Source organism: Oryctolagus cuniculus, chromosome 16 (genome assembly GCF_051225735.1).
Source record: "Oryctolagus cuniculus isolate XC-2025 breed Fujian yellow rabbit chromosome 16, ASM5122573v1, whole genome shotgun sequence".
Classification (NCBI taxonomy): Eukaryota; Metazoa; Chordata; class Mammalia; order Lagomorpha; family Leporidae; genus Oryctolagus; species Oryctolagus cuniculus.
The window spans coordinates 212,707-237,020 of NC_142882.1; the positions used below are offsets into that span (position 1 = coordinate 212,707).

At 68.9% G+C, this 24,314-nt stretch overlaps 2 protein-coding genes across 4 annotated transcripts; both read right to left on the bottom strand.

Moving 5' to 3' along the window:
* Positions 1-2,868: 2,868 nt before the first annotated feature.
* Positions 2,869-8,145, bottom strand: C2CD4C (C2 calcium dependent domain containing 4C). 2 transcript variants are annotated; one of them, XM_070058434.2, is made up of 2 exons: positions 5,434-8,145; positions 2,869-5,192 (listed from the first exon to the last, which is right to left on the bottom strand). In XM_070058434.2, the coding sequence occupies exon 2, from the start codon at positions 5,176-5,178 to the stop codon at positions 3,925-3,927; it is 1,254 nt and encodes a 417-aa protein (XP_069914535.1). In that variant the 5' UTR covers positions 5,179-5,192; positions 5,434-8,145; the 3' UTR covers positions 2,869-3,924. The 2 variants fall into 2 exon arrangements, with proteins under 2 accessions (XP_069914535.1, XP_069914534.1); XM_070058433.2 differs by having other exon boundaries at positions 5,504-8,143.
* A 1,119-nt stretch (positions 8,146-9,264) lies between these two features.
* On the bottom strand, positions 9,265-24,268 carry SHC2 (SHC adaptor protein 2). 2 transcript variants are annotated; one of them, XR_011382808.2, is made up of 14 exons: positions 22,914-24,268; positions 20,141-20,211; positions 18,357-18,417; positions 17,807-17,926; positions 16,398-16,451; positions 16,255-16,306; positions 16,049-16,175; positions 15,672-15,828; positions 13,829-13,895; positions 12,653-12,799; positions 11,442-11,737; positions 10,823-10,956; positions 10,254-10,366; positions 9,265-9,816 (listed from the first exon to the last, which is right to left on the bottom strand). XR_011382808.2 is itself a non-coding variant. In XM_070058435.2 (13 exons), the coding sequence occupies exons 1-12, from the start codon at positions 23,367-23,369 to the stop codon at positions 10,828-10,830; spliced, it is 1,737 nt and encodes a 578-aa protein (XP_069914536.2). In that variant the 5' UTR covers positions 23,370-23,921; the 3' UTR covers positions 9,265-9,816; positions 10,823-10,827. The 2 variants fall into 2 exon arrangements, 1 of the variants encoding a protein (XP_069914536.2); XM_070058435.2 differs by lacking the exon at positions 10,254-10,366 and having other exon boundaries at positions 22,914-23,921.
* Between the last annotated feature and the right edge of the window lie 46 nt (positions 24,269-24,314).

Genomic DNA, 24,314 nt, shown 5'->3' on the forward strand with positions numbered 1-24,314 from the left:
GAGGCCGTGACCCCCCACCTAGGGGCCGGGGCTGCAGCTTTGGTGGCTGCAGGAGGCCCGGGCGCCCCCTTCTCTCTGCTGAGCCAGCCCCACACAGCTCCCCCCTCCCACACGGAAAGGAGCCCGAAGAAAACAAAAGCTTCACTGAAGCCCACAGGAGGGGCTTCCCGCTGGAGGGAGGGGCTGGTGCAGGCTGCAGGCCACCCTGCTGGCCCGGGACCCCAACAAGCTCCTCCTGCACCTGGGGTGCAGCTGCTTGGAGGCAGGCGGGTGGTGGACAGGGTGGGGTGGGGGCTGGGAGCCAGCGGGATCGGGGCAGCAGGTGATTGCAAGGGTTCAGATGTGGACGGGTGAGACCCTCGGTCAGGGCTGGACTCGCAGCCTGCCCTGTCCCCTCCCTGCCTCCCCGCCTTAGTCAGGTCCTGCTCCCACGTCCGTGGGGGTCCCCTTTCCGCTAGGGTCTCCCCAGCCGGCCGCAGCCTGCACCAGCCTCAGCCCCAGCGCAGTCTTATCCGCTACTTGCCTGCCCCACACCCGCACCCGCACCCGCACCTGCACCTGCACCTGCCACACACCTGCACCTGCACCTGCCACACACCTGCCCCACACCTGCACCTGCCCCACACCTGCACCTGCACCTGCCCCACACCTGCACCTGCCCCACACCTGCACCCGCACCTGCCCCACACCTGCACCTGCCCCACACCTGCACCTGCACCTGCCACACACCTGCACCTGCCCCACACCTGCACCCGCACCTGCCCCACACCTGCACCTGCCCCACACCTGCACCTGCCCTGCACCCACACCTGCACCTGCCCCACACCTGCACCTGCCCTTCACCTGCACCTGCCCCACACCTGCACCTGCCCCACACCTGCACCTGCCCCGCACCTGCACCTGCCCTGCACCTGCACCTGCCCTGCACCTGCCAGCCGGGGTGCCCAGGGCAGCCCTGCTTCTCCTTCCCACTGGAGACGTGGGCCTCCATGGCCTGGCAGAGAAAGGACCACGTGGGCCTCAGAAGGGCACGGCTGGACCCACACGTGTTCCCTGGGGCCCCTGCTGTGATCTGCACCAAGTCAGGGACCCTGATGCCCACGGCTCAGAGGCTCGGGGCGGTGGCCAGGCTGCAAGGACAGCACACACTGCCTTCCTCCTTGCACAGACCCCAGCTGGGCTGCTGTGGCACAAACACTGGATTCTCTCTCCGGGACCCCTCACAGGGGACGCACAGGGCCCCCCGAGGAGGGGTGGGGAGGCAGCGGGGCCCAGACAGGAAGGCAGGGTGCGCAAGGACCTGGCAGGGCAAGGAGGGCACTGGAGGAGGAGGACCATCCTGCTGGGGCCCCTGGGTGCTCCCTGGGTGCAGGAGGGCCAGCAAGGGCAGGCACAGGGACACACAGTGACACACGGGTGCACACGCCCCCACAGACCTGTAAACACACATGTGCATACACCAGGCAACATACAATGCACACCCAGCCACGTGTGCATGGATGCATTCTCATGGTTACATGCTCACACTGACATGCACCTACTCGCATGCAGTTCCATGTGCACACATGTACACACGATGCAAACACGCATGCACGCACGTGCACACAGGCAGCCCAGGGATGAGCCGCTGGTGAGAACAGTCGAGACAGTGCCTGGTTGCCCTGGCAACACATCCTGGGACCCAACCAGGCCTCGTTAGCATGGCTCATCTGCGGCTCATCTGGAGGCTGCGCCAGACCCCAACTCCACAAAGGCTCCTGGTCTGGGCCCCATGGGGAGAGGAGAGAAGACAGCCCAGTCCTGCAGGGTCTGAGGGGGGAGGCAGCACTTGTCCTGAGGGCTCCTGGGGGACAGGGTCTGAGGGGGAGGCGGCACCTGTCCTGGGGGTTTCTAGGGGACAGGGTCTGAGGGGGAGGCAGCACCTGTCCTGGGGGTTTCTAGGGGACAGGGTCTGAGGGGGGAGGCAGCACCTGTCCTGGGGGGCTCCTGGGGTGCAGGGTCTGAGGGGGGAGGCAGCACCTGTCCTGGGGGCTCTTGAGGGGGTCAGGCCTGTGGAGGGACAGAAGGGGTCACGCCTGCCCTGAGGGGCTCTGATTTGAGGGGACCCAGCTCATTGTCACCGACTAAAGGCCAGCACACGCCCCGTGTGCCCCGGGACCCTTGCACCTTTAGGTCCAGGTTTGTCAGGTGGGCCCTGCGCAGGGGCTCGGGAGGAGGAAGCCAGGAACAGGTGCAGCCAAGGCCACGCCCCCTGCAGCAAGCCGGCTGTTTCCTTGTGGGAAGAGCAGGGTGCAAGCAGAGGACCCCAAATCCCATTCAGGGCTGCTCTGTGCCTGCCCGCCTGGCCCTCCCAGGGCTCAGCAGCATTGGGCAGGGGGCTTCCGGGCTCCCTGGGGTTGGAGACAGACCAGTGTCTGTGGTGGTCACAGGCCAGCACACGGGAGAGGAAGCTTCCCGGAGGAGGTGCCACCCCAGCCAACCTCTGAGGCCTCCCCCTGCCCCCGGGGAACCCAGGCCTCCCAAGGCTCCAGGTGGGGCGACAGGGCAGGGGAGGCCCCGGCCCCTGCCTGGTCTGAGGGCTGCCCCGCTGGGCAAGCACAGGAGGGGCAGGCCCAGCACCTGTCTCCTGGCTGGTGAGGGCCGGCCCCACCCTCGGTCCCACCGGCTGCTCACTGCCCTGCGGCCCGTGGGGACCTCCCGGCTCCCACTCCGTGGCTGCTGTGCAGATGGGGCACAAACCCGCTTGGTACACTGGTGGCCCTGGGGTCTCCCTGCCCACCTGTGTCCCGGACCGCACAGAGAGCAGGAGAACCCGGAAAAGCGCTTCTCCGAGGACAGCCCCGGCGCCTGGACGGCGAAGCAAGCGTCTCCACCCCCGCATTCCAGAGACACCTTTATTGCACTAAAAACAGCGTTTATAAACAAACACGGAGGGAGAGGTGCCTTCAAGGTTCACCACGTCAACTCCAAACACAAAGATACCAAACGGGCTATAAAACGGGGGTGTCCCCGCCCCGGGAGAGCAGAGGTCAGAGCTCGTGCAGGGCCCGCGGCCGGCAGCCCAGGCCCCGTGCAAAGCCTAGGGTCGCAGGCGTGTCTTGTGGGCTGGGGGTGGCAAAGGCCACAGACGGGCTCCCCCGCAATCCTGGGGACACCCCCGGGAGTCCACTCGGAGGAACAAGTTGTGGAGGGGAAAGTGAGCAGGGAGGAACGCCGTGCTCGGCTGGCGGGCAGCCTGCTCCGCTCTGGAGTTCCATCAAACACTCACGGAGCCACACGGCCAACACAGCAGAGGCCCCTAGTGACCCCACCCTCCACCAGCTGGAGCAGCCCAGCCCACAGACGGTGGGCCGGCCTAAGGGAAGGGGGCACGGGCCCAAAGGAGGGAAGCCACTCTCTGGCACCCCCAGGCAGTGGCCAGGGCTCCAGGCACCCCGGCAGGACTGGCACACAGGCTCCAGGGCCAGAAGGCAGTGGCACAGTGGTCTGGAGACCCCCATGCTGGCTCCCGGCCAGTCCTCCGCCTGCTCCACATGGCCCTGCTCCAGGCGCCCTCGGGGGCAAGGTTGGGCAGTTCCCCGACCCCTCTCACCCCCAAAGCCCAGTGTCAACCCGGCCTGGGGAGGGGGCTTAGTGGGCAAACCTGGGTCTAGGTCTGTGGTCACCGCAAGCTGGGGACAGATGCCTACGCCCAGCTCCTCCTGGTGGCAGAGAGGCTGGGGGCAGGGCCACAGGAAAGAGAGACACAGAACCAGTGACCTCCCTGTGTGTGGCCCTGCCTTGCCCGGGGCCCCTAGGAACCGCTCTGGAGGGGACACAGGGGCTTTCTGCCCAGCAAAGGCCAGAGGGGGCCATCCCACAGACGCAGCCAGAGCCTGCAGGCAGCCCCGGCCGGACCCCAGCCCGCGGCGCCTGCGCCCGCTCTCACAGGACCGGCAGCAGGGCCGTCAGGGGCAGCTCCTCCTCGCCCAGCAGCGTGTCTCGCTTGAGGCTGCCCCCCTTGTTGACCACCTTGACCCTGAGCGCCAGCTTGCGGACGCTGGCCGGGCCCAGGCCGTCGAAGAAGAAGTCCTCGTTGAAGATGGGGTGGCGGCTGTTCTTGACGATGGTGCTACGCTGCTTCTGCAGCTTGCCCGGCACCAGGCACAGCCCCACGCAGCAGTTGATGCTGCGGGCGTCACACAGGTGGTCGTAGAGGCCCTCGGCGGCCAGCAGGCGCACCCGCAGCCGGGCCTGGGCTGCCTCGTACTCGGCCAGCAGGCGCACGCTGCCCCGAGCGCCCAGCCGCACGGTGCGCTCTGCGCGCGGCGCCGCGCCCGACTCTGGGCCGGGTTCCTGCGCGGCGCGGCGGGTCAGGCGCCGCCGGACGCCAGGGCTGGTGTCCGGCGTGCTGTCCTCCGCCGACAGGGAGCCGTGGCGCCCGACCGAGTGCCGGAGCTGGCTGACCTTGGCCTGGCCGTCCTGGGCGAAGCCCTTCAGCAGCGACACGGAGCGTGACAACAATGGGGACCCGAACGGGGACGACTCGGCGGAGGACCCCGTGTCGCTCTCCCCGCCGCTGAAGTAGCGGCCGGGGCTGGCGAGGGCGCCCCCGGCCTCCCCGGGGCCCCCGGCACCGCCGTTGGCCTGGGCGCCCGCCCGGCGGCGGCCGGCCCCAGGGGAGCCCACCTGGGCCAGGGCACCGTGCTCGCTGTGGAACAGGGACTCCTTGCGCCGCGTGTGCGGGCTCTCGGCCAGCGCGGCGACGCCGTAGGACGTTTGCGCCTTGGGGACGGAGGGCAGGGACTCCGCGCCGGCGCCCGCGGCCTCCTCGGCCGGCCAGTCCTCTGCGCTCTCGATCTGGATAACGTGCCGCGTGGCCGCCTTCAGCAGGCTCCTGCTCTCGGCCGCCAGCTTGGCCGGCAGCCGGGGGCTCCGAGGGGCGCGGCGCGGCGCGGCCGAGGCCGGGCTCTGCTCCGACGCGGCCGGGCCCGGCTCCGCCTGCCCTTCGGCCTCCGGGGGGCCCGAGGGCAGCTTAGGGGGAATGAAGAAGTCGGGGATCTTGTCGGGGGTCAGCACGTTGCTGTACAGGGGCCCCCTGGAGGCCCGGTCCCCGGCCTCCCCGCCAGCGCCCCGCGCAGCCCCGTTCTCCCCGGAGCCCCGCAGTCGCTCCAGGAACCACAGGTTGGTTTTCCTCATGGGGGCGGCAGCGTCTGCGGAGAGAGGCAAGCGGTCAGGGGCCCCAGGCCCGGCCAGCGCCCTCCACCCCCCTCCCCTCCTGACCGCGCTCAACTTCCTAGCGCCCAGCCAGGGACCGGGGTTGGGGGGGGGGGGTGGCGCGGTCCCCGCCGGACACTGGGGGTCGCCCGCACACGCCCCCAGAGGGCCAGCCCCGGGGAGGACCCGAGCAGCGGCCGCCGCGGGCGCCTCAGTCCCGCCCTGAGCTCCCCCCACCTGTGGATGCTCCCAGCGGGGTCTGGGCTCCGAGCTGGGCCGGAGCGCGCGGCGCGGTTCCGGGGCTCACCTGCCCAAGAGGGCGTCGGCCGGAGGCTGGGGCTCCGCTGCGGGCGCGCGGGGGCCGGGGCCGGCTTCCAGGCGGCCGCCGCGGCGCAGTCGGGCTCCGGGCTCAGCGCAAAGCCGCCCAGCCCCGCCGCCGCCGCGCGCCGTATTCCTCCTAGTACGGCCGCGCGCCCGCGCGCCCCCGGGGGTCGCAGGGCGGAGCCTGGAGGACCGAGCGGAGACGCGAGCAGGGGGCCCGGCAGCTCGCGGAGGGCCGGGGCGATGATGGGCTCGGGGCTCGGCGTCCGGCGGTCACCCCAGGATGTGGGCGGCCGTCTTCTCCCCGCCAGAGCCGGGTGGCTGCCGCCTGCGCCCTCAGCGCAGCCGTGGACTGAGCGCCTACTTGCTGTGGGTAGACACCCGGCGTCCAGCGGGAGGAAGGACAGCAGAGAGGGGCCCAGGTGAGTCACAGAAGTGAGGAAGGGGCAGGGCTCCTACCGCCTCCGTCCCCAGCCTCTGTTGGAGGCCAGTGTCACTGGCCAACTTGGAGCTGGCAGGAGCCCAAGACTTTCTGACACCACCGATGTCCCCGGCCACAGGGATCACACCTAGGGTGGGCGGGGGCTGCACAGGGAGGCGAGGGGTGGGGGGGTGCAGTGTCAGAGCCGAGCTGTGGGTCAGAGCGGTGGGGGTGGGAAACAGGATGCCCCCAGAGGCCTCACCCAGCAAACCCTGAGGAGCCCCACCGTGGACACCCGTCGGGAGGCTGACACAAAGCCTGTGTCAGTTCTGGCCAGCGACACCCTCCGCTGAGGGCCATGGCCCCTGCTCGGGGCGCACGGGGTGTGGACAGCCCAAGCATGACTCCAGGCCCAGCCGGGTGCACTAAATACTACCAGAGACAGGCAGGTAAACCCCACGGCGGAAGCCGGCCCCTGGAGCAGCGCGCACCCCAGTGCCAGCTCTGCTGGTGGCAAAGCAGCCCGGTGGGGGCCCACCAAAGTCAGGCAGACAGCGGAGAGACTGGCTCCTCCCAGCCGGCTCCTAGAGCTGCTTTGTCAGGGTCCACTCCCTGCTGGGCGCCTTCAGGCAGCGTCTACACCTCTCTGTGCCTCAGTCTCCTTGGCAGCCCCTGCACAACAGCATCAGGGCAAGGGGTCAGCAGGGCACTGTGCAGAAAAGGAAGAGGAGCCCCTGGCCCTGGGCCCACCAGCGCTGCCCCTCAGCCCCATCAGGGCCCTGTGGGCCTCCTGGGGCGGCCACCAGGCCAGACCCTCCCAGCCGGTTTGCTCTGCATTGTCCCGGGGAGACAGGAGCCACTACTGGTCAACAAAGCTGTCTGCCTCCCTCCCACCTGGCGGCGGTGGGGGTGAGGGTGGGGGGAATCCCGGCTGTGGCCTTCCTGGAAGGAGGTCGGAGTGGCCCACTGGCCCGCTGGCATCGGCAGGCTGTGGCCCTCGTCGTCCACCCGCGACACAGGTGCTGCCCAGAGGTGGGCCTAGCCCTCTGCTGTGCCCAGAGGCCTCCGGCAGAGCAGGGAGGCGGCAGAGACTGAACACAGCTCCGAGCAGGCAACGTGTGCCACGCGACTGGAGGTAGTTCTGTGACCGGCATCACAAGCTCCCAGCAGAACAGCCTGGAGCTTCCCTGTCTCGAGCCCAGGTCAGGCAGCGGAGGCCTAGGGACATCGCCACCGCCTGGCTCAGTGCCAGCAGAGGCTGGCGCCGCGGGCTGCACTCACTCTGCCCGGCCACAGTGCCAGCACAGCCCCTCCAGGCTGCGCGACCAATCCACGCGTCAGATTTGAACCCGGGTCTCCCCCACCTCTCACCCGAGGCAAGGTTGGGGCAGGAAGCGTTTGTCGACCGAATGATTGAAGACAGAAAGCAGCAGGAGCCAGGCCTCTGGCGTCCTGCTGCCCGGCTCCCGTCACGCTCAGGGAACCCCAGCTCGGCCAGTGTGGACAGCAGAATGGACCCAGCTCTGCCCCTCCCGGGGGTGTGGCCGCAGCTGTCCCCACACTCGCAGCCTGCGCGCCCTCGTCTGCAGGGTGCGCAGCCAGAGCTCCCAGCGATGGTCCCTGTGGGTGCCAGGCCGGTAGGGCCTCCGAGATGGTGGGCGGGGCCCAGGACGATGTTGGAGGGAGGTCTGGATCCCAGGGCCGCCTCCCTGCCCTCCCCATCGCCGTCCTGTCCCCAGCAGCACACTTCCTGCTTGGGCAGCTCCTCTCGTGACTAATGCCCACCCCGGGCTGAAAAGACCGTGGAGCGGCCGCCGGCGCCACGTCCGGCCTCAGCACTGCCCTGCACCCCCGCCCTGTGCCCCCTGCGTGCCTTGCGCTCCACACGCCGCCGGGCTCCCGCACACCAGGGCCCCCACCTCGTCCTCTGCCCACACCCCCAGACACCCTCTTGTATGACTCCTTGCACGGCTGTCATCCTACCATTAGTGCTGTCCCCAAGACCATGTCTGGCTTGGCCACTGCTGCAGCCCTGCTGCCCACCAGCTGTTGCTCAACAGGCAGGTTAGAGGTGTTGGGTAGAGGCAGCAGGCGGGTGCATGGACACTGAGTGGATGGGCAGGTGAGTAGGTGGAGGGTTGGGTGGATGGCCACAGGGGCCGTGGTCGCATGGAGGGACGGACAGGCAGGGAGGTGGGTGGATGGAGGGACGGACGGCGGATAGATGCGTGGATGGATGGACGGGTAAGTGGATGGACAGATGGGTAGACGGACAGGTAAGTGGATGGATGGGTGGACGGGTAGACAGGTGGATGGACAGCGGGCTGGGGGGTGATGGGTGGATGGATAAAAGGTGGGTAGCTGGATGGATAGATGGGCCAGTGAGTGACACAGCATTAAAACGCTCCTCTGACAGGTGTACCTGAGTGGGATCGAAGCCTGTGGAACGCACGGGGGAGGGGCGGGGGGGGCTGTGGGGAAGTGACTTAAGCTGCTGCCTGTGACGCCGGCATCCCATAATCCCATATGGGCACCGGTTCAAGTCGCAGCCGCTCTGCTTTCCGTCCAGCGCCCTGCTAATGTACCTGGGGAAGCAGAAGCCGTTGGCCTGAGCGCTTGGGTCCCTGCACCCACGTGGGAGACCGGATGGAGTTCCTGGCTCCTGACTTCCGTCTGGACCTGCCCTGGCCATTTCAGCCATCTGGGGAGTGAACCAGCGGATGGAAGATTTCTCTGTCTCTTCCAGCCAGTCTGCCTTTCAGATAAAATAAATGGAAGGAAGGAAGGAAGGAAGGAAGGAAGGAAGGAAGGAAGGAAGGAAGGAAGGAAGGAAGGAAGGAAGGGAAAGGGAAGGAGGGAGGGAGGAAGGGAGGGAGAAAAAGGCACAGGGATTGGTGGCCCCAAGGCCATGGGCTGAGGCTGCTGGCCACAGGAAATGTGCAGCCCTTCCATGGAGACCCAGACCTGGGCAGCCTTGCCCTCAGCACCAGTGGGCGTTCTTTAGCGGGGGTCAGGAGGGTCCCGGGTCCCTGGGGGCTGTCTAGGAGGCAGCGGCTCAGGTGACCGGAGCTGAAAGCACATTTGGACGCGGGTGGGCGGCCAGAGGGTGAGAGGCCGTGGCCAGGGGTGTACGAGGGACATCTCGGAGAGAGGAGCAGGGAACAGCTGCCGGTAAGTCAGGGAGGTGGCGAGGGTGTCTGGGTGCTCCTTGGATGGACACCACAGGTGCCGCCCCCTCGGCGCGGTCCAGGCCCCATCCTCGGCTCAGCTTCCCACCCCAGAGCTTCCTCCTGGCCCCGCCCTTGATGTGCACGGCTCACGCTCCGTGGGCATTCCCAGGTTTAATTACAAACAGGTCAGCATCCAGTCCAGGTCGGGGGAGGGCGCCCTGGGCACAGCCTCCTGTCTCCAGGGTGGGCGGGGCCTTGCAAGTGTCCCCCAGGTCAGGGACGTGGTATGGCCTGGACGCCTCCATCCCCCCACCTCCTTGGGAACCAGAAGCACCCCAGCTGCTCCCTGGGCGAGAGCTGCACCCCCAGTTCTCGGGCGGGAGCACAGAGCCCAGCCCAGGCAGGAGCCGTGTCCTGCCCAGCGAGTGAGTGGCACCCGACCCCTGCAGGCCCTGCGGCCGCCCCCAGCAGGCAGCTGCCCCGGGGATGAGTTCTCTTCCAAGGAGAGGGAAGGCTCCATCTTTGGTGTGTGCGCTGTCACTCCAGGTGAGTGGCGGTCAGGCAGGAGGCTCCTGCAGGAGCCGGGGTCCTGGGCCAGCCGGGGGCGGCTGGAGGCCGGCAGATTCCAGGGATGGAGGAAGGAGAGGCAGCAGTGGTTCCGTGGCTCAGCCCTGGTGCGGGGGCAGCAGCGGGAGCGGGCGGCCTCGTCTGCAGGCAGAAGGCGCCAGGGGTCAGGGCACTGAGCCACGCTGGGTCTGCCCCCGCTCCTGCTGTGTGATGCTGGGCCACGCTGAACCTGCAAAGCGAGAACGCCAGGGCCCGGCAGGGAACAGCCGTGGCCGTGGGTACCGGCCCAGCAGCTTGGCCCTCGGGGCCCAGCCCCCAGCTCCCTGTTCCACTGCCCCCTCCCCCCAAAACTGCTCTTCCTGGGGCGCCAACCCCCCACCAAAGCCCCACTCTCTCTGGTCCAGACCGCCCAGCCGCCCCTCCCGGAGCTCCTGAGTCACCCAGAATTCTTGTGCTGCCCCTCAGTCCCCAGCAACAAGTCGGGCAGGTGGACGGTGGGTGGATGGACAGTGGGCGGATGGACAGTGGGTGGACAGTGGGGGTGGATGGTGGGTGGATGGATGGCCAACTCCACCCACCTCACCGTCCACTGCGGAGTGGCCAGACGCCACCTCTCCAGGAGGGAAGCCTGACCCAGCAGAGAACTTAACACCGGGATTCTGGTCACTGGCTGGCCACTGTGTCACCACTCCTGGACAGTGAAGACACACACCCACACCAGCCCGTGCACGGACGCCCTCAGGGGTGAGTGCTCACACATGGCATGGACCCCCCCACCCCCGGGGCATCACACAGCCAGAGCAGGAGTGAGGCTCTGACATGCGCCACGCATGCAGGACCCTGAGGACGTCACCCAGGGAGAGACGCACACACGGAAGGCCCCACGTGTGGGCTCCACTGACGGGAAACGCCCAGCACAGGGGCTGGAGGAGGAGAGGGAGTGGCTTCCTGGAGACCAGGGTTACTACTGGGTGAGAACGTTCCGGAAGCAGACAGAAGCGAGGGCTGCCTGACCATGAGGATGTGCTAACACCCACCACGGCGAATCCTCCAAACGGCCGATCTGCGCGCTGCGGGGCGTGTAGCTCATCTTTTGGTAAGGAGAGCAAACAGCCTGTTGCCTGGGCAAGCAGCAGGTGACACACACCTGGCTCAGGGCTCCCGGGTGACCACCCCGCGCAGGTGCAGCTCGCTCTCGGCAGCCACGATGGGCTGCCCGTTCTGCAGGTGGTAGCTGATGAGGTGGCTGATGCTCTCGAACAACACATCCTTCGTCCGCACCTGCAGGGCCAAACACAGCGTCCGCGTCACAGAGCGCGGCCAGCAATGTGCCTCCACTGACCCCGGGGGGAAGTCCAGCCTGCGCCTCCTCTGAGCACCCCCGGGGCTCCTGGCCAGCGAGGAGTCCACTGCCACCGCCCCGGGCTGGTCCTGCACCTGCAGCAGCTCAGCACCACACCTGAGCGCCTGGTACGAGAGATCTTGCTTGGAAAGCCCGACTACACGTGGCTGAGAAAGCCGTGTTTTCGCCCAAAGACATCGGTGTCTACTGGAAGGTGCTGATGGCCGCGGGAGGAGAGCGCATCGGACCCAGGTGACCCGCGGTGCCTTGCACATCCGGAGACTGAACCGCGGAGCACTTTTGTGAACCACAATTCGGGAGCCCTGAGATTCCTGCCAGCTTGCAAAGCACTGGGGGATGCTACTGCGGCCGGAAGGGCGTGGCCTGGACGCCTCCAGAAACCCGCCCGCCCGCGCCCGCTTACCACGCCCTCGGGGTCCACGAGGAGCAGGTGCTTGGGCTGCCCGGCCTGCATGCCCGAGAGGACGTACTGCCCGGGGTTGGTGACGCTGTCGCGCACGAGGAAGTCCCCGTCGGCTCGAAGCAGCTTCTCGGCTGCGCGGCGGCTCATGCGCCCGTGGTACCAGGGCTCCTGCCGCAGCTGCTCCTCCGTGGGGGCCACGGGGGCCCGGCGAGTGGGCGGGCTGGGCCACTGGTCCTCCAGGGGGAGGGGGGCTGCCAGGGTGCACTCGTGGAGCCTGAGCGCATCCTCAAAGGGCCCTGCGGAGGGAGGAGAGGGGTGGGCGCGGGGCCGGAGCTGGAGGGCGGGCGGCTCCCCCCAAGCTTCCAGGCGGCGCGCGCACAGCCTGGCGCCCTCCCCGGCCTCGGCTTACGCAGCCCAGTGCAGTCCCTTGGGCTTCCTGGGCATCCACAAGGCGACCACACATCTGCCTCCCCCTGGTTTCCGGCTGCCCCGCGCCCTCCCTCCCAGCGTGGGCTCTCGCGGGTCACTGCTGGTCCTACAGCACTGGCCACGGCTGGCGGCGCAACACTGCTCCCCCCACCCCGGACACCTGCCATCGCCACTGCCCACCAAGAAGAAGTCCCTCCGCGTCCTGCTTCCAGCGGGGACCACTGTGGTTTGGACACGCCCCTCAGAGCCAGCGTGCACCCAGCCCTCACCGCCCAGCCCCGGGGCTCCCTCCCCTTACGCCAGCGTCCCCAGGCCTGGCAACAGTCAGAAATCTTGGGGTCGGGTGACATGGATGGGGGCTTCCAGCAGCATGGGAGACCCTAGGGGGCAGTCCTGAGGGACCCCAGCCCCCGCCACATCCAGCAGCAGTGTGGGGTTGCTGGGTCGCTGGGACTGAGCCACTTTGGGTATAGGAAGGCAGGCCCCATCCACCAGATAGACCTCCACCATCAGACTAGTCCCTTCCCGGAGGCGTGGGCCAGGCCGCCCTCATCAGACTGGGGAAACCAGAGATGGGGAGCCACGCCTCCCCAACAGACAGGGCGGGGGTCCAAGCCAGGTTTGGGCACCCCCAGTCTGGGGCCCGTGCACCGTGAAACGCCATGGGAGCGTGCCACAGCCTCTCCCACCCAACTGCAGACTCCCACAGGAGATCCCAGAGTTCCTCTGTGGGAGCCCACCAGGCCTCCCCCGTCAGACAGGGCCCCCCAGGCCCCACGTACGCATGTCGAACAGGTCCTTCTTGGGGCTGTCCTCGGCTGGGTCCTCAGGCTCTGCGCTGTCCAGCCCCTGCGTGTTGACGTACAGGTGCTCCTCGTAGTCCCGCGGCCCCTGGGCGTCCGCCTGCACGTAGCCGTCCCCCGGCGGCGCTGGCGAGGGAGGGGAGTGCTGAGGTCAGCGGGGATGTGGGAGGGGCTCTGGACGGGGGGAGGCCGCCCCATCCGCTCGCAAAGGCCCAGGCACAGTGGGCTGGAAAGCCGCACAGGGGCCTGAAGTGACCGGAGAGGCCCAGGTGCCGGGGGGCCCTGAGCTCCTGTGGTCCGCCACTCCTGCCTGACTCCCCCACGTTCTCTCTGCCGTCTGCGGGCGTGGGGCCAAGGCGCAGCTGCATGGCCGGTCTCCCTGACCCCTGACTGCCGTGGGGGTTGCAGGAAGAAGGGGTGCATGGGCAGGGCCTTCATCTATACAGCTCATGTGTGACCACTGCCGTGTCCCCAGCACACGTGTGACCACTGCCATGTCCCCAGCACACGTGTGACCTGGCTGCTGTGTCCCCAGCACACGTGTGGCCTGGCTGCCGTGTCCCCAGCACACGTGTGGCCTGGCTGCCGTGTCCCCAGCTCACGTGGGACCACTGCCGTGTCCCCAGCACACGTGTGATCTGGCTGCTGTGTCCCCAGCACACGTGTGGCCTGGCTGCCGTGTCCCCAGCTCACGTGTGACCACTGCCGTGTCCCCAGCACACGTGTAACCGCTGCCGTGTCCCCAGCACACGTGTGACCTGGCTGCCGTGTCCCCAGCTCACGTGGGACCACTGCCGTGTCCCCAGCACACATGTGACCGCTGCCGTGTCCCCAGCACACGTGTTACCTGGCTGCCGTGTCCCCAACACACGTGTTACCTGGCTGCCGTGTCCCCAGCTCACGTGTGACCACTGCCATGTCCCCAGCACACGTGTGGCCTGGCTTCCATCCATGCATGTTCTGGGAGCTCCCCGACCAGGGAGGGGGGCGGGAGCAGTGAGCGACTTCCTGTGAGGCCTCCACCCTCCTGGGTGCCTGGAGCCATTTGACACAGGGACCCCAAGGGACCTGGGGGCTCAGATAGGAGCAGGGCGCAAAGCTGGGCTGAGGGGCCCCTGGCGGCCTTGCGGGGTGTGCGGGTTCACCCAGTCCTACCTGCGCCGCAGGGCCAAAGGTCCCACTGCAGGCCACGGGCCTCCCTCCGGGCAAGAGAGGACGTTCCCTGAGAGAGAAGCATGGGGCCCCTCAACACCCACACACCCTGCCCAGCACCCAGCCTCCCTCCTCCCAGGGACACTGGGGGTCTCCGCCCTAGACCCTCCCTGGGCACCCAGAGCCCACCGGGGTCTGCATGGTGCCCACCACCCACCCTTCACCAGCCTTCTCCCCATGCAAGGGCAGCCCAGCCCTCCTGCCAAGCCCACCCTGGCCCCTCTGTCCACCATGCTGGTCACTCTGTCTGCCACCTGGCCCTCTGTTGTGCTGGCCCCACTGTCCACCACCCTGGCCCCTCTGCCCACCACCCTGGCCCCACTGCCCACCACCCTGGCCCCTCTGCCCACCACCCTGGCCCTCTGCTGTGCTGGCCCCTCTTCCCACCATCCTGGCCCCTCTGTCCACCACCCTGGCCCCGCTGCCCACCACGCTGGCCCCGCTGCCCACCACCCTGGCCCCGCTGTCCACCACCCTGGCCCCGCTGTCCACCACCCTGGCCCCTCTGTCCACCACCCTGGCCCCGCTGCCCACCACGCTGGCCCCGCTGCCCACCACCCTGGCCCCGCTGTCCACCACCCTGGCCCCACTGTCCACCACCCTGGCCCCTCTGCCCACCACCCTGGCCCCGCTGCCCACCACCCTGGCCCCACTGTCCACCACCCTGGCCCCGCTGCCCACCACCCTGGCCCCGCTGCCCACCACCCTGGCCCCGCTGTCCACCACCCTGGCCCCTCTGCCCACCACCCTGGCCCCGCTGTCCACCACCCTGGCCCCTCTGCCCACCACCCTGGCCCCGCTGCCCACCACCCTGGCCCCTCTGTCCACCACCCTGGCCCCTCTGTCCACCACCCTGGCCCCGCTGCCCACCACCCTGGCCCCTCTGCCCACCACCCTGGCCCCTCTGTCCACCACCCTGGCCCTGCTGCCCACCACCCTGGTCCCGCTGTCCACCACCCTGGCCCCGCTGCCCACCACCCTGGCCCCTCTGTCCACCACCCTGGCCCCGCTGCCCACCACCCTGGCCCCTCTGTCCACCACCCTGGCCCCTCTGCCCACCACCCTGGCCCCGCTGCCCACCACCCTGGCCCCTCTGCCCACCACCCTGGCCCCTTTGTCCACCACCCTGGCCCTGCTGCCCACCACCCTGGTCCCGCTGTCCACCACCCTGGCCCCGCTGCCCACCACCCTGGCCCCTCTGTCCACCACCCTGGCCCCTCTGCCCACCACCCTGGCCCCTCTGTCCACCATGCTGGTCACTCTGTCTGCCACCTGGCCCTCTGCTGTGCTGGCCCCACTGTCCACCACCCTGGCCCCGCTGCCCACCACCCTGGCCCCGCTGTCCACCACCCTGGCCCCTCTGTCCACCACCCTGGCCCTGCTGCCCACCACCCTGGCCCCTCTGCCCACCACCCTGGCCCCTCTGCCCACCACCCTGGCCCCGCTGTCCATCACCCTGGCCCCGCTGCCCACCACCCTGGCCCCTCTGCCCACCACCCTGGCCCCGCTGTCCACCACCCTGGCCCCTCTGCCCACCACCCTGGCCCCTCTGTCCACCACCCTGGCCCCGCTGCCCGCCCTGCTGGCCCCCACACTGCTCTCCCAGGCCCAGCCCAGAGGTTGCTTCTTCAGGAAGGGCCCCCCCCACCCCCCACCAGTCCTGCTGTGGGCACAGCCAGGATGAAGTGGACACGGGAATGACGGAGCCCAGCTCAGGAAAACTGAGCAGATGGAGCGACAGGGGCACCTGGGGGTCGGGTCAGGGGTTCAGGACACAAAGGCTGACCTGGCCGAGGGTCCCGAGGGCGCAGGGCTGGGCGAGGGCCAGCCTGGAGTCCACCAGCCCCCCCAGGGGCGGCTCCTTGCCTGGGATACTGTTGTAGTAGCTGTGCTCCGGGGGCTCCTCCTCCTCTCCCCAGGCCGACTCCTCCTGCCCGGTCAGCCTGGACAGAGGACACTGAGCTCCCAGCACAGCCCCCACGCAAACACACAGGGTGGGGGACCACGTGCCCCGGGGCCCCCTCCAGAGCCAGAGCCCAGGCACCCACACACTTAGGGCGCCCTTGGTCTTGCAATGCAGCCCACAGCCCTGTCCGGCGGCCGTCCTCCCAGCAGACACGGCCAGCCTGCAGCCAGGAGACGGGAGCCCCGCCGGTGGCTTACCTGTCCGGGGGCGCGCCCACCTGCGGGGGGCTGTGCAGGTACTGCTTGAAACGCAGCTCGAAGGCCTGGCCCACGGTGCTGATGACGCGCTGTGCGAGCCCCTCACAGCACTCCAGGATGTGGCAGGCTGGGGGGCACAGGCGTCAGGACCCAGCGGCCGCAGCCCCTGCCCACGCCCCCCGCTGCAGCCATGGCCGCAGCCTCACCTCTCTGGTTGACTGGGTCCTTGGCCACGTAGGCCACGTAATCTGTCATGTCCTGGGGGGGGGCAGTGGGAGCAGTCAGCGGGGCCATCTGGGACCCCGGCGTGGGCAGGTGCTGCAGGTTTGCCCCCCCAGCCTGGCCTTACCTTGTCACCGCCGGACGCAAAGGAGATGGACTGCATGTGGTGGCTGGCGATGGTCTGTGGCCGAGAGGCACAGGTGGTCACAGGGGCCCCGGACAGCAGGGACCAGAGGGGAGACAGGCGGTCACAGAGGCCCCAAAGCAGGGACCAGGGGGGAGACAGGCGGTCACGGGGGTCCCAAACAGCGGGGACCAGAGGGGACAGGCCCTGGGCCAGGCTAGCCAGCACACCTGAGCATCCAAGGAGCTGGGGACCCAGGGGAGGGCAGGACTGGGGTTCCAGGTGGTGCGCACACCCCCCAGTGGTGGACTGTCTCCCAGTGCAGCACTTGGACACTCCCATACAGGTCAGCATCCCCGGATACACAGACACAGGGAGACACACAGACACACAAACTCACACACACACACACACAAGCTACCCCTGTCGCTCACTCCCCGGATACACAGACACAGAGAGACACAAAGACACACACACAAAGACACAAGCTACCCCTGCCGCTCACTCCCCACATACACAGACACAGAGAGACACACACACACAGACACACACACAAGCTACCCCTGCCGCTCACTCCCCTGGCCTGGCCACCTGTGTGCTCATTTGCACGCTCATCTGCATGGCCCCACTTCATGCTGCCCTCACCCAAGCCCCCACTCCTCACTGTGTGGTCTCCACAGGGTTCTGAGGCTCTGCCCCAACCCCGCTTGGCACAGAACATCTCCCAGCATCCCCTGCACGGGGTCGGGGAGATGCAGAGACGCTCCCATCCCAGCCTCCCACTGTCTCAGCCCCCCAGCCCCAGACCCCCATCCTGGCCTCCTGTCTCAGACCCCCGTTCTCAGCACCCCCACGCTGGTCCCCCAGCCCAGCCCGTCTCAGCCCCCCTGTCTCAGCAACGCCCCGGCCCGGCCCCACGTCTCAGCGGCCCCAGAGGCTACGCCCCACGCCAGCCCCGTTCTCTCCAACCTCCAGGACCCTGCTCTTGGACACCCCAGCCTCCGCACAGTGCTGCTCCCTTGTGCACAGGGAGACCCCTCCCCTCTGCCTCCGTCCTCAGAGCCCACGCCCCTCTAGGGCCCCGCCGTGTGCTCTGGGGGTTTGTGAGGCCCCCTCCTTCTTGCCATCACCCTGTTTCCACAGAAGACAGGAAGCCAGGACCCAACCCGACACTGGACACTGGGATGGGGCTCTGGGGGGAGACGTCCTGAGCTCTCCTACCCCACGCCCGGGGCACTGCTGTCGTCATGACAACCGTGGGGGGTGCCCGGGAGCCCCACTCTGTGCTCACTGACGTCGCCCCTGGACCCCTGGAGGTGGCTCAGGTGCGTGCTCCCTGCACCTCCCCCACTCATCCGGGCACCTGGACGCTGGACGCTGGCCCTGGGGCCTCCCAGTGGGGCCAGACCCACCTGGCGCGTGGCCGGCACCGAGAGGCTGAGGCCGTCGATGGAGATGTGCACCGAGATGCTCATGCCGGCAAAGCGCAGGTTGCTCTTGCCCAGGATGGAGGCCAGAGCCTTGTTGGGGGCCTGCGGACAGAGACCGGGCCTGCTGTGGGGGCGTGGCCTGAGGCAGAGGTGGGGCCTGCTGTGGGGGTGTGGCCTGGGGACAGAGACCGGGCCTGTGGTGTGGGCGTGGCCTGAGGCAGAGGTGGGGCCTGCTGTGGGGGCGTGGCCTGAGGCAGAGGTGGGGCCTGTCTGTGGTGTGGGGCGTGGCCTGAGGCAGAGGTGGGGCCTGCTGTGTGGGGTGTGGCCTGAGGCAGAGGAAGGGCCTGCCTTGTGGGGGGCGTGGCCTGAGGCAGAGGCAGGACGTCCTTGTGTGGGCGTGCCTGAGGCAGAGGCGGGGCCTGCCTTGTGGGGCGTGGCCTGGGGCAGAGGCAGGGCCTGCCTGTGGGGGCGTGGCTTGAGGGCTCCCCATGGGCCTGACGGCACCCCCTTGGGGACCACACGGATCACCCACCTTCTTCTTCCAGGAGCCCCGGACGCCAGGCACAGCCTCGTGCAGGCGGTTGATGGCCTCCCTGTGTCAGAGAGAGGGGGGCTGCAGGGGGCAGAGGTCACAGGGAGGGGCGCTGGGGATGGGGCTCAGGATGGAGCAGGACAGAACACTGGGGGAGGGGCTCCAAGAGGAGAGGGCTACAGGGGGCAAGGGGCAAGGGAGGGAGCAGGGCTGAGTGGGGGGGCTCAGGGGGCGGGGCCAGCAGGGCCCCTCACAGAAGCCGATCCTAGACCCCAGGAGGGAACCTGGGGCACCCCCATCCCTGACGATGCGGCAGGCCCACGCTGGAAGTGTCGGGGTCCTGTGGGGACTGCACCCTCCCCACACTGGGTGGAGTTCGGGGGCCGTCAAGTGCAGGGTGGGCGTGCAGGAGCAGATGTGTGCGGAGCAGTGGGGGGTCCAGGGGCGGGTGTGGGGGCTGCCACGTGCAGGGTGGGGGGCAGGGGAAGCAGGTGCGGAGGCCACTGTGTGGGGCAGCCATGTGCAGAGCGGAGTGTGGGGGTGGAGCCACTGTGCGCAGAGCGGGGGGGGGCTGCAACTCCACCCACACTGTGCGCCCCAGTGTTTTCCTTTAACACCTGTGGACACGCACGTGTGCATGGGCACCTGCAGCTCGTGGTCTGGACTGTCCCGGGCAGGGGACAGGGCAGGGTCAGTGCAGAGGTGAGTGGATACACGGTAGGGGGGCACAGGGTCGGTGTAGAGGCGAGTGGACATGTGGGGGCAGGGCACAGGGTCCGTGTAGAGGTGAGTGGACATGCAGGGCACAGGGTCGGTGCAGAGGTGAGTGGACGTGTGGGGGCGGGGAACAGGGTCCGTGTAGAGGCGAGTGGACACGCAGGGCACAGGGTCCGTGCAGAGGCGAGTGGAAGTGTGGGGGCAGGGAACAGGGTCGGTGCAGAGGCGAGTGGACACGCAAGGCACAGGGTCCGTGTAGAGGTGAGTGGATACATGGTGGGGGGGCACAGGGTCGGTGCAGAAGCGAGTGGACGTGTGGGGGCGGGGAACAGCGTCCGTGCAGAGGCGAGTGGACACGCAGGGCACAGGGGTGGTGACAGGGTCCATGCAAACGGTGGACACACGCAGCGCGGTCCATGCACACGGGGAGCACCACAAAGCCAGAAACAGGAGCAAGGCTCTGACACGCACCACAGGTGGAGGGACCTGAGGTCGCCAGGTCCAGGGAGACACAGACAGACACGGGCACACTGACAGGACACATCCAGGACAGGGGACTCCACGGGGACAGGAGGAGACACGGGGTCGCTGGGGCTGGGGGCGCGTGTGGGGTGTTAAAGAGGTAGGTGTTGCAGACTGGAAGGTTCTGGAAGGGCTCAGTGTGCTCTGGGCGGGCGCCCGGCAACAGGGCTGAAAACTGGGTGCAGAAATAAGTGTTCCCATCCAACAGACGTCCCCCGCACATGCACACGCGCGCGCACACACACACATGCACCCATGATCCATGTTCCCACTCGGAACACAGAACAGGGACAAGGGGCCGGGCCCTCCCAGTCCCAGCCTGGATCACAGGAATGGCCACAGCCGCACCTGCCGTTCCCACCAAGGGCAGTGCCCACACCGCACCTCGAGGGGCCGTCTCTGCTGTCCACTTCACAGAGGAAGAGGGGGCGGGCGGCGGGCACTGGGGACAAGTGTGCCGCCCTGGCCGTGCCTGACCCGCTGGGCGAGATGCAGGGGGTTTCTTCATGGATGTCAGCCAGGGCCACCCCGTCCCTGAGGCTCACCTGGTGACCTGGGTGCGAGTGTGGAAGTCCAGGGAGCGCATGGAGCGGAGGACCTCGATGCAGCCCATGTACTGCGGGGAGAGAGCCGAGTCGGCTGGCGAGGCCAGGGCACCGGCCGGAGGGGCCCACCCGCACAGAAGAGCAGCGAAACACTGTCCCTGGCCCCTGGGCGTCCCCTCCTGGCTGCACCTGCTGCCCCGCCCTGCCCCGCCCTCACTTGTTCACGCAGCTGTGCCCTCCCGGGCTCGGGCTCAGACACCGAGGCCACGCCCCCAGCTCCGAGGGTTTTCTGTCTGCCAACCCCATCCCTGTGCTCTGGCCCTGACCGAGCCGAGTTCCTTGCACAATCTCTCAGAGACTGAGGGACGGGAGCATCTAGGAGCAGGGGCCCCTGGGCCAGTGCAGGTGCAGGACACACCACAGGGGCAGGCAAAGCTGCCGTCTGCAGAGCCGGCATCCCATGTGGGCACCAGTTCAAGTCCTCCCTTCCCATCCAGCTCCCTGCTAATGCACCTGGGAAAGCTGTGGACGAGGGCCCAAGTGCTTGGGACACTGCACCCGCGTGGGAGACCCACATGAAGCACCTGGCTCATAGCTTCCATCTGGCCCAGCCCTGGCCTTTGTGGACATTTGGAGAGTGAACCAACAGATGGTAGATGTCTCTCTATGTTTCCCTCTCTCTCTCAGCAACTGTGCATTTCAGATGAATAAATAAAACTTTTTTTTTAAATGGTGAATATTTCCTACTCTAAGTCCAAAATAGTACACAGAACACACCCTAAAAATTACTCGTGTTCCTTAGAAACTTAAGTCGACACAAAGGGGGAATGCTGTGGCACACAGGTGTGGCAGGACACGTGTGCAGGGGTGGAGCAGGGGTGGCAGGGTGCTGTGTTCCACGTGCAGGTAGGGGGCCAGGGTCGTGTCCCAGAGCACGTGAGGAAGGCCTGCCTGGAGCGGACGTGGGAGCTGAGGCCCGAGGGTGCGGGAAGGGTGTCCAGGCCAGCAGGGCCATTGCCAAGGCCCCATGGCGGGATCGCGCTTGGTGTTGCTGGCGGGAGCCGAGCCGAGAGCCCCCGTGGGCTTGGGGGTGGAGCCCCAGCGGGCTGGCCAGGGGGGTCGGCAGTGCAGACAATGGCTTCACAGACAGCACCACGGAGGGGAGGGAGGGGACCCCAGCAGGAGGGCATGGAGATGACAGTGGCCACGTGGAGCCCTCGGAGTTGCCCAGTGATGGGCTGGAGATGGTGGCCCCAGCCCCCGGCTCTGATCCTCTGGGAGCTGCTGCCTCCACACAGGGCCCAGGTGTCCAGACAGGGCCCAGGTATCCAGACAGGGCCCAGGTGTCCACACAGGGCCCAGGTGTCCACAGAAGGCCAAGGTGTCCACATAGGGCCCAGGTGTCCAGACAGGGCCCAGGTGTCCACACAGGGCCCAGGTGTCCACACAGGGCCCAGGTGTCCACACAGGGTCCAGGTGCCCAGACAGGGCCCAGGTGCTCACACAGGGCCCAGGTGCTCACACAGGGCCCAGGTGCCCACACAGGGCCCAGGTATCCAGACAGGGCCCAGGTGTCCACACAGGGCCAAGGTGTCCACAGAAGGCCAAGGTGTCCACATAGGGCCCAGGTGTCCAGACAGGGCCCAGGTGCCCACACAGGGCCCAGGTGTCCACACAGGGCCCAGGTGTCCACACAGGGCCCAGGTGCCCAGACAGGGCCCAGGTGCTCACACAGGGCCCAGGTGCTCACACAGGGCCCAGGTGCCCACACAGGGCCCAGGTATCCAGACAGGGCCCAGGTGTCCACAGAAGGCCAAGGTGTCCACAGAAGGCCAAGGTGTCCACATAGGGCCCAGGTGCTCACACAGGGCCCAGGTGCCCACACAGGGCCCAGGTATCCAGACAGGGCCCAGGTGCCCACACAGGGCCCAGGTATCCAGACAGGGCCCAGGTGTCCACACAGGGCCAAGGTGTCCACAGAAGGCCAAGGTGTCCACACAGGGCCCAGGTGCCCACACAGGGCCCAGGTGCCCACACAGGGCCCAGGTGCGCACAGAAGGCCAAGGTGCCCACACAGGGCGGAAGGCCACAGAAAGTCTGAATCCGCAGGTGGTGCGGTGCGCGGTATCACCCGGAACAGCGCTGGCGTCCTCGGGGTCCTGCGGCCCTGACTGCACACGGAGGCATCCCCGCAGCAGATCCCCGCATCCGGCGCTCCAGCCTTCCTCCCTGCACCCTGCCTTCCACCTTACAAACTCCCGGGCCTGGATCCGGCCGCCCTAACCCCCAAAGACTTCACGCCCAGCCCGCGGCTCAAAGCCCCAGGCCACGTGCATGTCTGCGGGGCTGGGGGCACACACTGGGCGGGGCGTCGGGGCCCGGTGTGCATGGACGTGCGCAGGTGTGGCAGGTGTGGTGCGGCCTCACGCCTGAACAACGGGGTCTGCCCGCGAACACTCGCCTCCCAAACGCCCCGCCCGCCACACTCCCCCTCCGGATCCCCGAAGGCCACCAGCTCGGCCGCCCGCCCCGGAACGGCGGGGGGGGGGGGGTCCCCCAGCTGCGCATGCGCATCCGCCTCCCACCTGCCATCCTCTCCCCGCCCCTCCCCACGTGACGCCATGGGAACTCGGACCCCGGTGCCTCGGGTGGGGCGTCCGCGGCGCGCGGGCTGGAGCCGGGGTCCGGGAGGCGGGGCCGGGGGTCTAGAGATGGAGAGACCCCCGCTGTCGTGCCCGGCGGTCGCCGAGGACAGCCGGGGCGGGGCACTCACCCGCACGATGTAGGAGACGCCGGGCCCCAGCACCCTGGCGTCGGGGTGCAGCCAGCCGTGCGCCGGCTTGTGGATGAAGCTGCCCTTGCGGATCCACTCGGCGTCCGCGGGCCCCGCGGCGGCCCGCTCGCCCCGCGCCCCGCGCGCCCCCGCAGCCCGACAGCGGCCGAGCGCCGGCAGCGGGCAGGGCGCGGCGCAGCGCGGCTCGCAGGCGCCCAGGACCGCGGCTGCCAGCGCCGGGACCCCCGCCGGGCCCTCGGGCTCCGACGGAGCGTGGGCGGTGCCCGCAGCCCCCGGGGTACGCGCCGCCGCGGGGCCGCGGCCCAGGAAGCCGGCGGGGGCCGCGAACTTCCACTGCGGCATTCGCGGCAGCAGCGCGCAGAAGGTGGTGGGCGCCTCGGGCTCGGGGGGCGCGGGGGGCGCGGGGGGCGCGCGCCCGCCCGGACCCTGCGTCATGGCGGCGGCCGCCCCACAGAGCCCGCCGGGCGCTGCGCCTGCCTAGGAGGCCCTGCCGCTCCTCCGCGGCTCCCGCGCCTCCGCGCCTCCCGCGCCGCGCTCCTCCCCGCCCCGGCCCGGTGATGTCATCCGCCCGGCCCAGCGCGCAGCCGCGGGGGGCTGCGCCCCTCGGACCCCGGCCCTGCGCGTCTTGGCGCCTGGCCGGGAGGCTGGGGAAACCCGGGTCCGCCCAGGCCGCGGGTACCGGCCTGGAACCCGGAGCCCAGGGAGGAGCGAGGTTCCGAACCCAAGGCCTCACCCGCGACCCCTGAGCCGGGACAGGCTGGCAAATTGCCCCCCTCTGCCCGGGACGGATGGAGGGGCGGTGGCGCCGCCAGGGAGGGAGACCCCTAGCCCTCGTTCCGGGATCCTGCCACGCCCTCGCGCAGGGTGAGCTGCGCTATGGGCGGCGGAGCGGGCCTGGGGAGCACCCCCCGCCTCCACGAGACCGCGGCCCCGGGGTGCGGGGGTCGGGCCTCAGTTTCCCAGGCTGAAGGGGCGCCTCGTCTGCACCCGCCCCCTGCGCGCGCCGGGCCCCAGGCAGAGGGCGGGGCGGCCGGAGCGATCGATAGATGGGAGAGTGAGATCACCGCCCGCAGCCTGCGCACTGCCCGAGCCGCGCCGGGCTTCGCGTGTCTGCTGCTGTCAGGGCGCGGCTCTGGGGGAGGGGCGCACGACAGCGTCCTCCTCCGTGGGCAGAGGGTGTGGGCTCAGGTGGGCAGCCCCAGGGGTGTGTCCGGTGGGAGTCCACACTGTTGGGCCCAGGTGCCAAACCCCCACCCCCACCCCGGGCCCCCTCAGGGTGTGGCAGGAGCAGAGCCCAGGCTGGGGTCAGTCCCAGCGTCAGTGGACACGGCTGTCTCTCCCAGGATCCTCTCCTGGCAGACGCTGCCGAGGGGGCACGGT